Consider the following 14,268-nt stretch of genomic DNA (forward strand, 5'->3'; position numbering starts at 1 on the left):
TAATTCCTTGAATAGCACCTTGGTCGACACAAACTCTCCTTGAAACCAACACATGTACTCCAAGAAAAGCCTATGGACAAAACCTTCAAATATAACTCAAGGCAACCATTAGTCCATAGAGATTGTCATCAATTACCAAAACCAAACATGGGGCACCGCATGTTCTTTCACCTTGCATATTATAGTTCATCACAAAGATTTTGTAGCTTGGTGGCAGTGATTGAAGAACTCTGTCAATGATAGTATCAACCGGAAGATTAACTCAGAACTGAGTCAAGTGATTGTGTCACCCAGACATTCTGAGTATGTGCTCACTGGCAGAACTATTCTCCTCCATTTTGCAGTTGTAGAACTTATTCGAGACTTCATATCTCTCAATCCGGGCATTTGCTTGAAATATTAACTTCAACTCCTGGAACAACTCATATGCTCCATGACGTTCAAAACATCGTTGAAGTCCCGACTCTAAGCCGTAAAGCATGGCACACTGAACTATCGAGTAGTCATCAGCTTTGCTCTGCCAGGTGTTCATAACATCTAGCGTTGCTCCTACAGTGGGTTTGGCACCTAGCGGTGCTTCCAGGACGTAATTCTTCTGTGCAGCAATGAGGATAATCCTCAAGTTACATACCCAGTCCGTGTAGTTGCTACCATCATCTTTCAACTTAGCTTTCTCTAGGAACACATTAAAATTCAACGAAACAGTAGCACATGCCATTTATCTACAACAACATAGACATGCAAAATACTATCAAGTACTAAGTTCATGATAAATTAAAGTTCATTTAATCATATTATTAAAGAACTCCCACTTAGATAGGCATCCCTCTAATCATCTAAGTGATCACGTGATCCATATCAACTAAACCATGTCCGATCATCACGTGAGATGGAGTAGTTTTCAATGGTGAACATCACTATGTTGATCATATCTACTATATGATTCACGCTCGACCTTTCGGTCTGAGTCTTCCGAGGCCATATCTACATATGCTAGGCTCGTCAAGTTTAACCCGAGTATTCTGCATGTGCAAAACTGGCTTGCATGCGTTGTATGTGAACGTAGAGCTTATCACACCCGATCATCACGTGGTGTTTCAGCACGACGAACTGTAGCAACCGTGCATACTCAGGGAGAACACTTGTACCTTCAAATTTAGTGATAGATCATCTTATAATGCTACCGCCGAACTAAGCAAAATAAGATGCATAAAGGATAAACATCACATGCAATCAAATAAGTGATATGATATGGCCATCATCATCTCGTGCCTTTGATCTCCATCTCCAAAGCACCGTCATGATCACCATCGTCACCGGCTTGACACCTTGATCTCCATCGAAGCATCATTGTTGTCTCGCCAACTATTGCTTCGACGACTATCACTACCACTTAGTGATAAGGTAAAGCAATTACATGGCGATTGCATTTCATACAATGAAGCGACAACCATATGGCTCCTCCCGGTTGCCGATAACTGTTACAAAACATGATCATCTCATACAACAAATTATATATCATCACATCTTGACCATGTCACATCACAACATGCCCTGCAAAAACAAGTTAGACGTCCTCTACTTTGTTGTTGCAAGTTTTTATGTGGCTGCTACGGGCTTCTAGCAAGAACTATTCTTACCTACGGCATAAAAACCACAACGTGGTATAGTGATTGCTTTTTGATCTTCAGAAAGAACCCTGTTCATTGAATCCGATTCAACTAAAGTTGGAGAAACAGACACCCGCCAGCCACCTGTGTGGAAAGCACGTCGGTAGAACCAGTCTCATGAACGCGGTCATGTAATGTTGGTCCGGGCCGCTTCATCCAACAATACCGCCGAATCAAGAAACAACTAGTGACGGCAAGCAATATGTATATACCCACGCCCACAACTCCTTTGTGTTCTACTCATGCATATAACATCTACGCATAGACCTGGCTCTGATGCCACTATTGGGGAACGTAGTATTTCAAAATTTTGCCTATGATCACGCAAGATCTATCTAGGAGAAGCATAGCAACGAGCGGGGAGAGTGTGCCCACGTACCCTCGTAGACCGAAAGCGGAAGCGTTAAGTAACACGGTTGATGTAGTCAAACGCCTTCGCGATCCAACCGATCAAGTATCGAACGCATGGCACCTCCGCGATCTGCACACATTCAGCTCGGTGAGGTCCCTCGAACTCTAGATCCAGCTAAGGCCGAGGGAGAGTTTTGTCAGCACGACGGCGTGGTGACGGTGATGATGAAGTTACCGACGCAGGGCTTCGCCTAAGCATTATGACAATATGACCGAAGTGGAAATCTGTGGTGGGGGGCACCGCACACGGCTAAGAGATCAACTTGTGTGTCTATGGGGTGCCCCCTCCCCCGTAAATAAAGGAGTGGAGGAGGGGGCTGACCGGCCTCATGGTGTGCGCCCCAAGGGGGGAATCCTACTCCTACTAGGAGTAGGTTCCCCCCTTTCCTAGTCCAACTAGGAGGGGGGAAGGGAAGAGGGAGAGAAGGAAAGGGGGTCGCCCCCCTCCCAATTCGGATTGGGCTAGGGGGGCTCCTCTTGGCTTCCTCCTCCTCTCTTCCACTAAAGCCCATGAAGGCCCATTAACCCCCGGGGGGTTCTGGTAACCCCCGGTACTCCGGAAAATGCCCGAACCTATCGGAAACCTTTCCGGTGTCCAAACATAACCTTCCTATATATCAATATTTATGTTTCTATCATTTTGAGACTGCTCGTCATGTCAGTGATCACATCCGGGACTCCGAACAACCTTCGGTACATCAAATCACATAACTCACAATACATATCGTCATCGAACGTTAAGCGTGCGGACCCTACGGGTTCGAAAACTATGTAGACATGACCGAGACTCATCTCCGGTCAATAACCAATAGCGGAACCTGGATGCTCATATTGGTTCCTACATATTCTACGAAGATCTTTACCGGTCAAACCGCATAACAACATACGTTGTTCCCTTTGTCATCGGTATGTTGCTTGCCCGAGATTCGATCGTTGGTATCATCATACCTAGTTCAATCTCATTACCAGCAAGCCTCTTTACTCGTTCCGTAATGCAACATCCTGCAACTAACTCATTTAGTCACATTGCTTGCAAGGCTTATAGTGATGTGCATTACTGAGAGGGCCCAGAGATACCTCTCCGACAATCGGAGTGACAAATCCTAATCTTGATCTATGCCAACTCAACAAACACCATCGGAGACACCTGTAGAGCATCTTTATAATCACCCAGTTACGTTGTGACGTTTGATAGCACACAAAGTGTTCCTCCGGTATTCGGGAGTTACATAATCTCATAGTCATAGGAACATGTATAAGTTATGAAGAAAGCAATAGCAATAAACTAAATGACCATACTGCTAAGCTAACAGATGGGTCATGTCAATCACATCATTCTCTAATGATGTGATCCCGTTTATCAAATGACAACTCATGTCTATGGTTAGGAAACTTAACCATCTTTGATTAACGACTAGTCAAGTAGAGGCATACTAGTGACACTCTGTTTGTCTATGTATTTACGCATGTACTAAGTTTCCGGTTAATACAATTCTAGCATGAATAATAAACATTTATCATGATATAAGGAAATATAAATAACAACTTTATTATTGCCTCTAGGGTATATTTCCTTCAACTAGGGACATGTTGTGGTCTATGTATTCACACATGTATTAAGGCTTCCGGTTAATACAATTATAGCATGAACAATAGAAAGTTATCATGAACAAGGAAATATAATAATACTATTTTATTATTGCCTCTAGGGCATATTTCCAACACCCCCCCCCCACACACATAATGCTCGTCTAACATATCAAAATCTCACACGAACTAGCTAAAAGAAGGTCACAAAAATAAGCTTTGCAAGACTTCATTTCATGTACAACCGGCATGTGTTAGCTACTTAGTTCGGTGGTGGCCTTGGAGTGTACCATGACAATTTAATAAAAAATGCAACAAATTCCAACACCTTGACCACTATAGTAGCAAACCTTGCTAGCACTTCGAGACATGTGGTTTCAGACATCCGGAGGTACTCGTCCAAGGAAGGTGTGGTCGTGCGATAGCCAAGCATCCTCAATGTAGCAATGCACTTTTGATAGTCAGAAAATCCAATGTTTCCAATGACATCTTTCTTCAATATGAAGTACTCATCATAGGCCCACACACGAAGGCAATCAAACACAGTTTAGCGCATCCAGTATCGACGGCAGAAAAAAGGACTCAAATATCGCATCAGGGACAAACTAGTCGTCCATCAACATCATATGCCATCGTGCCCTCTTAAGATTCAACACTCGATGCCCCTTGCTTGATCCGTTGAAATTGACAACATGCTTATCTGTGCATTGTGCATCTTCGATAACCGCATGCATCACCGCCGATTCATTCTCATATTCATCCTCATCTGACGAGGATGAATACATGAACTCGACGTAGAAGTACTTTGCAAACGAACCCTCCATTCCTTTATGTAAGGTGTATAATTGCCAGCACGGTGACCAAGGCACATAATTTTACACAAGTTAGGACAAAATTAAGCTTGGCTAAATCATTGATTAGTGGCAAGTAAATCATTTAGGCTAGGAAAGCAAGAGATGCACACAATCGGGAGAGAGATACTTTCCTCCTTTTTCTTTACAAGAGAGATACATGCAATCGGGAGAGAAATACTTTCCTTTTTCTTAGAGGGCCAAAGGTGGAATTTCGAGTAATTAGAAGAAGTGCACCTTACATTGTGGTATTTTATCAAAAAACAAATACACCTTATATAAAGGAACGGAGGGAGTACATCACGTTTACTTTGAAGTAAACAACAAAAACGTCAATAATTTGGCTATGGATTTGACCGAACACTTGTCGGACATGGTGTCTGCCATGGACAACAATATGCAGAGGCAGAGGGTACCTGGGCAGTGGCCGAATCAAGGGTGGAAAGAAGGCGTAGGCAAGTTGGCTGGCTCCCGGGTGGTGCGGTGAAGGTCCGGGAAGGCCTAAGTGGCAGGATGCGTAGTACAACGACGGCCTCGAACTATGCAGATACACAACAGGGGTGGAGGGACAGAGTGAGAAAAGCAGGGGTCGTGTGTGATTTTTGTGTGGGGCGGGGGTGTCAGAGTCCGATGTGGCGGTTGTCCGGACGTCCGCAAACCTCCCACGGGTTTGCTTCCGGTTTGCACGAATTCGGACATGCGGACCGGTACGCGGACGATTGATGGATGACGTTATAGGGCACAAAGTGTCTGAACAATGTGGTTCGAACGTTTACGGGCGGTTTGATGCGCATCATTAGAGATGCCCTAACATCCTCGCAGATCCAGTTCATGTGGTGGATGGTGGCGGTGATAGTACGCGGTAGCCGGGTTGTGATGTTTGTCGGTGCCTGCTCGTCTCTTTGGTGTCGTGCGGCTTGATCGGCGGGTTCTCTGCTCCAGTGTCGTTGCTCTGCTTCTAGCATGGGGTTGTCCTCTGTCGGTAGCGGTTGGCTTCTTCCCCGGGGCTCGGGTAGGTGGAGATGCGTAGAGCTCGGGTAGTGAAGATGCGTAGAGCTCTGGACGAAAGCCTTGATTTGATGGGGATAGAAGGATAACAACAATGATGCTTCTTGGAGAAGTCGTCAAAGAGTTTCTTCTCTCCACTAGACAGTGGCTTGTTTGTTCTAGAGTTATCATGAAGGTGTTGGTGTGGCCGGACTTTTTCTGCGGGCATGACGCGGGTGACTTTGGAAGAAAGTCTTGGTTCAGTAGACATATCCTTTGACGATGCTTTTTAAAGGCGTCTTCGAAGAGCTCGCCCGCACATCTCGAGGTTTGACACCCCAGCTGCTACATAACTCACGGCGGTGCACTCTGATTTGCGCGGCACGAGCACGTGCACGTGCGTTGTTGTTGGCAGCTGTACCCTGTCGAAATATCTCCATCTACCGTGATACACATTGTCCTCCATTGCTAGCTGTGCCCACACACGTCTTCTTCTCCACGTACGGGACCATGGCGATGGCAGCCTCGACAGTCACCAATCATGCAAGTACGAGCGAAGAAAGATCACCAAAACGATACGTACGTGACCCGGAGCCCGCACCTACCGTCGCGTTCGGCCGATGTCGCCAAATCGCCATTGCTGCTACCACATCCGTACATGCCCCCTCGTAGTGTCTGGCCATCTGCGCCCTGCGTGTCGCTCGCACTGCCGGCTGGAAAATCTGAGAGAAGATAAGGAGGGTCCAGCGAGCGAGCTAGCAGCTAGGAGTAGTAGCAGAGGCAATGCCACTGCGGTGTTCGGCTATCTGGGACCTGCTAGTCGCTGCAGAGTTAATTACATGGAAATATCATCAGTGTCAGTATCAAGTCTGAAGCTAGTAATTATTAAAAAGTCTAAATTGTGTATAAACGTGTATTGACGGTGTGTCTGACCAGTGGAGCACGTCCGGCAGGTGTCAACGTGCCATGTCTTTTGCAGAAAACCCCCTTGCTTTCTATGTAATCACATAGATGCCCAATTTTTTGCGAGAAAAAGGCTCCTGAAAGACTTTTTCTTCGTTCGCAATTTTCACCACCGAGTCGGACTGGTTTGAAAATTTCCGTCCACTTGCACAAGTAAATAGAACAACAGAAAAACAAGGCGCTGGGGCCTGCCCGTCAGGTGTCAATGTGACATGTCTTTTGCAGAAAACTCCCTTGCTTTCTATGTAATCACATAGACGCCCAATTTCCTGAGAGGCTTTTTTTCGTCCGCAATTTTCACCATCGAATCAGACTGGTTTGAAAATTTCCGTCCACTTCCACAAATAAATAGAACAACAGAAAAACAAGGCGACCTACCGTATAGATGCGTCGCGCGCTAACAAATATGACACCGCGGAGCACGCATTGTACTACAGGCGTCATTTCTTTTATACTATGCAAAAAACTCTGGGCCGGCCCACCGAGGCCTGCATATCTTTTTTCTTTTCGGACTTAACTGGCACGCGTGCTGGGCTCGTTCGTTGCCCAGATTTATATTCCTTTCATTTCTCTTATGCTTTCATAATGCGCGGTGAACTTTTTTTGATCTATGGTGAACATTTTCTTAATACACAAAGAGTTTCAAGAATATTATGATTACAATTTTTTATTTATATTGAATATTAAGGTGAATATTTTATTAATACATGGTGAATTTTTTGTATTTCAAAAAAAGTTCAGCATGTATTAAAAACTTATTGCGTAAAATCATTCTAGCATTTCCAGAAACACGTTTATATTTTTAATAAAAGTTGAACAGTTTTAATTCATTTCTAAAATTTATTATGATTACACAATTATTTTTAATACAGGTTGTCAACTTTTTCTTTACAAACGGTTAACATTTTTTCCATTATAATGAACGTTGACCATATTTTAAATGCAATTTGAACATTTTTGTAATATAGGTTGATCAATTTTCTTAAAATAGATGAACATTTTACTTAATGTAGCAGTGATTGTTTTGTAATTTATGGTGAACATTGTCTTAATACACGATGAGTTTCAAGAATATTATGGTGAATATGTTCTTAATACATGGTGAAATTTTTGTATTTCAAAAAATGTTCAGCATGTATTAAAAACTTATTGTGCAAAATCATTCTTGCATTTCCAGAAACATGTTGATCTTTTAATAAAAGTTGAACAGTGTTAATGCATTTATAAAGTTTATTATGATTACAAAATTATTTGTAATACATGTTCTGTGGCATGTTTCTAAAATTTAATGCATTTAATATCATATTTCAATTTTAATGCATTGAATGCAAGAATGATTAAGAATCGGGGCAAAAAGTTCTTGAAACTCATCCTGTATTAATAAAATGTTCACCATAAATTTAAAAAGGTTCACTATGCATTATGTAAAATGTTCACCATATCTTAAGAAAAAAATTCAACATAAATCACAAAAATATTCAATTTGCATTTAAAATATGTTCAATGGATATTACCAAAAAATCATTTTATTAAGAAAATGTTAACCGGTTGTAAAGAAATGTTCATCTTGCATTGAAAAATGTTCACTATAAGCAGAAAAAGTGCTCAGCGTACATTAAAAAAATGTTCATGCGTATTTGAAAGCATAAGAGAAATGAAAGGAATAGTAATCGGGGCAACGAACGAGCCCAGCACGCGGGCAAGTTAAGTGCGAAATGAAAAGAAAAATGCAGACATCGGTGGGCTGGCCCAGCGTTTGCGTCATACTCTATCCGTATTTAAACAAATCTAAAATAAGAATTTTGGGACGAAGAGAGAAATACAAAAGAGTAGACGCATGCACTACAACGCTAGCTCGTGTGTGGCTTGGTTGTTAGCGCGCGAGCTCTCAGGAGCCTTTTTCTCACAAAATAAGAGGGTTTTTTTGCAAAAGAACATGCCGTGTCGGCACCTGACAAGCGGGTCCAGCTGGTCAGATACATTGTCAATACATGTTTATACGCGGATTAGACTTTTTGCAACTATCAGCCTCCTGACATGTAAAAATTAGCAAAAATGATACCAATGTACATGTAATGTCTTAATTGTGGTACTCTATCGGTTTCAAAATAGAGTCAAAATAGTTGAGTCATTTATTTTGAAATTTTGAAACGGAGAAAGTACTTGTGTACAATTAACTCGTGGCTGCATGACGCGGACGTTGTCTTTGTCACTGTAGTGATGACAGACACAAACACCGGCAGAAGAATCGATAAAGGCAGAGGCCGAGCTAGCCCCCCAGCGCAACGGAGAGAATGGCCAGCGACGTCGCGCGCAGGGAGCTCCGGGCGCGCGTGGTGGCGATGCCGTGGGCGGTGCGTCTCCAGCTGCGCGCGCTCGAGGCCGCCGTCGACGCCACGCAGCGCCGGGACGGCACCGTCAACCGCTTCCTCTTCTCGCTGCTCGTGGACCGCCAGGCGCCCGCCAACCCCGCGCGCGCCGACGCCGGGGGCGTCCGCTCCGTGGACGTCACCGTCGACGCGTCCACCGGCGTGCGGGCCCGCGTCTACTTTACGGCCGGGGCGGGGGCGGAGGCAGACGCGTCGCCGCGCCCCGTGATCGTCTACTTCCACGGCGGCGGCTTCACGGTGTTCTCCGCGGCCACCCGGCCCTACGACGCGCTCTGCCGCACCATGTGCCGCGAGACGGGCGCCGTCGTCGTGTCCGTGACCTACCGCCTCGCGCCCGAGCACCGCTACCCCGCGGCCTACGACGACGGGGAGGCCGCCCTCCGGTACCTCGCCACCACCGGCCTGCCCGCCGAGGTCCCCGTCCGCGTCGACCTCTCCCGCTGCTTCCTCGCCGGCGACAGCGCCGGCGCCAACATCGCGCACCACGTGGCCCAGCGCTGGACGGCGGCACCCGCGACAACGCCTCCAGCCGTCCACCTCGCCGGCCTCCTGCTCCTGTCCTCCTACTTCGGCGGAGAGGACCGGACCGAGTCGGAGCAAGCGCTGGAGGGCGTGGCCCCGATCGTGAACCTCCGCCGGTCCGACTTCTGGTGGAAGGCGTACTTGCCGGAGGGCGCCGACCGAAACCACCCGGCCGCGCACGTGACGGGCGAGGCCGGCCCGGAGCCGGAGCTGCCGGATGCGTTCCCGCGGGCGATGGTGGTCGTCGGCGGGCTCGACCCGCTCCAGGACTGGGGGAGGCGGTACGCCGGCATGCTGCGCCGGAAGGGCAAGGAGGTGCGCGTGGTGGAGTTCACGGAGGCTGTACACGCCTTCTACTTCTTCCCGGCGCTGCCCGAGACCGGCAAGCTCGTCGCGGAGATCTCGGCGTTCGTGGAGAGCACCGCGCCGAGCTCGACCGCCTAGAGAACTAGAGACGATGATTAGGACAACTCGTCGTGGATCTCGTACGTCCCCGTCTCTGCTGATGTTATATTGTTGGCTGATAGCCTATTTCACTGTCGAAGTCGCTGCGAGCAGCCGCGTCTGTTAAATTATTACACTGTGGTGTATAAGTTCGAGTTGCCATCTCGATATTTTCTTTGTGCAACATGTGGCATGGGTGATGGGGACATGGCAGTGATGGCACCTAATGTTAGAGAATACTACTAGTTCATATCTAAATTTAGGCACACAAAACCCATAACCTCAAACAATTTATCTAATTTACATCTAGATTATTTTTAAGTATGTCACATCTGATCTTTCACAAATATATAATGCATCAACAAGAAATAAAAAAACTAAGACAAAAAAATACCACTAATAGAGTGAACATCAACTTAGATGTAACATAATTATGTCACATCTAGATGTGTCCTAGACAAACTCAACCTCAAATCCCAAACCCCGAAACAAAATATCAAGCTTTAATTCGTGCAGATTTGCTATATCTTTGATGAGCAATGCTGCACCTAGTTTCGCAAAAAAAAAACAATGTTGCACCCAGAAAGAGACGTAGGTGTACCACATGTACCTATGCTTAACAAAAACATAGGTGTACCATATTTTATCTTAAATGACCGAAAAGTTTTCTTTCTTTTTTTATAAAATTAATAATCCTACACCTACGAAGGAAGTTACGTGACACTCCATCACTAATTCTCTTTTCCCTCCTGATTTTCGGGGGGGTGAGCCTCTCCTCGACCTAGTCCCAATCACAATCTGCCGATTGGCTAACCGCGTAAGATTTTCGTAACTCCCTAGGTAGATGTAGCATTGCTCATAAATAAAAGGCAGTGCTAGGTGTCGGCGGGTCTTATAGCCATCTAATCTGGCACCTTCCCCCTTCCTGAGTCGTCTTCAATCTCCGACGTGTGCGCTTCCGCCCCTCTGCCCCACGCACCTCTACCCCTCTGCCCCACGCGCCTTCGCCTTCGTGCGCAGCTCCGCGAGGGCGACGGTCGCCGCTCGCATCCGACACCATACAACCCCTCTGCCGCTCGCACCCGACGCCTCACAACCCCCTCGTGCAGCTCCGCCTCAACCTGATTGCAACGCCGTCATAGATCGGGTGCAACTCCTGCCATTTACGCTCCATGGATGTAGCAGCGCCGCCCGCCGTCAAAGCTTGCTACACGAATTGCGTGGTCCACGACCACCAGTAAAATAATAATTGAATGGATGTAGCAAAATACATCGCCTATAGTAGCAAAAAACATCGACGGTTGCAACAAAACAAAAAATGTCGCCGCCGTCGCAGGGCGAGCTCCGCTCGCATGGATGTGGCAAAAAAGGTCGCCCGTAGTAGCAAAACAACGATACGGTTGCAGCAAAAACTTTTGCCTCCTCGCTGGTCGTAGATTTTCCCCTCGTCGACTGAAGCTTTTCACACATACGATTGAAGCATTCTCTATCATGGTTGCAACTTTTCTAATTGCCCGGTGTCTGGTTGTAGCTTTCTCTCTCAATAGTTGGAGCTTTTCTCAACTATGGTCAAAGTTTTTCTATCAATGGTTGCACCTATTTCTTTTTTTAAGCAACGCTTGGTTAAGGCTTTCTCTGATGTTTCAATTGAAGGTTTTTGATCGAAGGCTTGTAGCATTTTATGTTGACGGTTGTAGCTTTCTGCGTTGGCACTGATCGCTTGTAGCTTTCTCTACATCCCGTTGAAGCTTTTTATCTAGGGTTTGAAGCTTTTTTGTAAGCGGTTGCAGCATGAAGGCGCATGGCTGTCTGCGATGCCTCCATCGCCGTCCATTGCCCCATGGCGGAGCGATTCAGGGAAGAGTGAGCCTATGGTCGCGTCTTTGTGCAAGCGGCGGCGTCGCCAGGGGGTGTGTGCGTGGCCATGACTTGGCGCCGGAGGAAGTGGCCGGCCTGTCATGGCCATGACTTGTACCCGGTCGCGTGTTGTAGCAGCTCGCTAGCGAGCAGTTCCCGCAGAGGCCAGGGGAGAGCGAGCCGGTGGGGGAGGAATGCGAGTGGAGGAGAAAGAGACAAGGTGGGGAGGGAACAACAAAGAGATAAGGTGGGGCCAGCACGTGCTCATGCCATACGATTCCCTCCAACGTCTCACGTGCGTCGACCCAAAGTTCAGCCGGTGCGTCAGGTACAAACGTATTCCTAAGAAAAAGCTTTGTTGCATGCACCACGATCAACTCAAACTCTGAGTAATACTAGACCTACTTAAAGTAAGAGCATCTCCAACAGCCGCGCTAAACTAGCGCCGCGCCGCAAATTAGGCCGTTTTAGCGCGTGCGCAACGCAGCGGGTCGCTTCAGCGGGCGCGCAAAAACGGCGCGCGCGCTATAACGGGTTGGGCGCGCGGTTGAAAACACTTACCCGCGCGGCGTATTTCGGGCGCCCGCTACAGCGCGCGGCACACTCCAGCGCTCGCGCCCGCACTTCCTCTCTCACTTCCACCCCCCGTCCGGCCGCGCCGCCGCCGCCGCCCGCGCCCCCCGGCGACCGTTCAGGCTTCCCCGGCCTATCCCCGCGCGCCCGCGCTTCCGCCCCATCCCCTCCTAGTCCCGCCGGCGCTCGCGCGCCTTCGTCGTCTGAGGAACAGCGCCCGAGCGCTCGCTGCCGCGCCGCGCCCGCAAGGTGTTTGACAAAACGCCTACAAGGTATGTATTGCTCAAACTTCATGAATTTGATGCATGTTTGAATTGTAGTTCTTATAGTATAGTATTGAACATTGTAGATGAGTTCGTCGTATGATTCTTCCGAAGAAGAATTGATATGGAAGAGGAGGAAGATCTTGCAATGATCCTAGCTATGCATATATAAAAAACCGAAGCACGGTGGTTCGGTTATGGGTCGGCAGAAAATTTGGAGGGATAGGATCGATGCCCACAACAGATTGATCAGGCATTATTTTGCGTAGAATCCCATATACCCCGAGTCGTATTTTCGTCGCCGGTTTAGGATGAGCACTGAGTTGTTCAGGCGCATTGCAGAGAAACTAGCCAGCCATGACCATTTTTTTCAGCAAAGGAGGAATGCCGCCGGAGAGCTCGGGCATAGCACCTTTCAGAAGGTGATAGCCGCTTTGCGTATGTTGGCATACGGTATACTGGCTGATCTTGTTGATGATCACTTGGCTATGGGTGAGAGCCAAGCCATCATGTGTGTCAAGCGCTTTGCAGTGGGAATTGTGCAAGTGTTTGGCGAGGAGTATTTGAGATCTCCCAATGCTGAAGACGTCGCAAGGCTATTGGCGATGAACAAAGCTCGCGGTTTTCCTGGCATGCTTGGCTCAATAGATTGCATGCATTGGAGTTAGAAGAATTGTCCAAAGGCATGGCATGGGCAATTCCACGGCCAAAAAAAGGGTTCCACTATAATCTTTGAAGCGGTGGCCGATCGGGAGACTTGGATTTGGCATGCATTCTTTGGAATGCCTGGATCTTTGAATGACATCAATGTTGTCAACCGGTCACCACTGATGAATAAGATTGCAAACGGCGAGTGCCACCGGTGCAGTTTGTAGCAAATGGCCGTACGTACAACTATGGCTATTATCTAGCGGATGGCATCTATCCAAAGTGGCAAACCTTTGTGAAGCCGTTGAAAAAGCCGGAAGGTAAGAAAAATCTTGACTTCCACAATGCTCATGCGGTGGCTAGAAAAGATGTGAAGAGGGCATTTGAGATTTTGCAAGCCCAATTTGCTATTGTGAGAGGACCGGCTAGATTTTGGGATCAAAAAATGCTTTGGTACATTATGCACGCTTGTGTGATCATGCACAACATGATCATCGAGAATGAGCGTGGCCAAGATTTAGACTACTCACAGTATGAGCTCTTGGGATATCCCGTGCAAGTGCGACGGAGGGCTGAAAGGGTAGCCCGTTTTATTGCCTCCTATCATGCCATTCGGCGTCCCGCAACGCACAATAAACTTCAGAATGATTTGATTGAAGAGTGGTGAGCATGGCATGAACGACAAAGAGCATGGTGATATCTGCATTCGACATTGTATTGTTCATGAACTATTTGTTGTGTTTATTGCATTTGTTGTACTGAACGATAAACTATTTGTTTGAGTTGTAATGATAACGAAATTGAACTATTTATTGTTGATTTATTTTGTTTGTTTGATCATTTTTGCTCATGTATATGTGGTTTGTGCGGCGCGCGCGCGCTGTATTTTTGCGCTCTGCTGGAGCGGCGCACGCGCGCTGCATTATAGCGCGGCTGCTGGAGTCAGCGCAGGCGGGCGCGCTAAACCAGCCGAAGCGCGCGCGGCAAACAGGTTTTTTGCGCGCGGCGCTTAGCGCGGCTGTTGGAGATGCTCTAACGTATGGTTTCTAGGTAACAGAAAACATGAATAGTTAGGATTGAATCAAAAGGGATGGGAGGGGCC

At 47.1% G+C, this 14,268-nt stretch overlaps 1 protein-coding gene across 1 annotated transcript; it reads left to right on the forward strand.

The window, feature by feature from the left end:
* The first annotated feature begins 8,726 nt into the window (after positions 1 to 8,726).
* On the forward strand, positions 8,727 to 10,031 carry LOC119353584 (probable carboxylesterase 18). The gene has a single exon (XM_037620205.1). The coding sequence runs from the start codon at positions 8,764 to 8,766 to the stop codon at positions 9,823 to 9,825; it is 1,062 nt and encodes a 353-aa protein (XP_037476102.1). The 5' UTR covers positions 8,727 to 8,763; the 3' UTR covers positions 9,826 to 10,031.
* Positions 10,032 to 14,268: the final 4,237 nt, after the last annotated feature.

The sequence above is a fragment of the Triticum dicoccoides genome, chromosome 2A (genome assembly GCF_002162155.2).
Source record: "Triticum dicoccoides isolate Atlit2015 ecotype Zavitan chromosome 2A, WEW_v2.0, whole genome shotgun sequence".
In the NCBI taxonomy this organism is placed as follows: Eukaryota; Viridiplantae; Streptophyta; class Magnoliopsida; order Poales; family Poaceae; genus Triticum; species Triticum dicoccoides.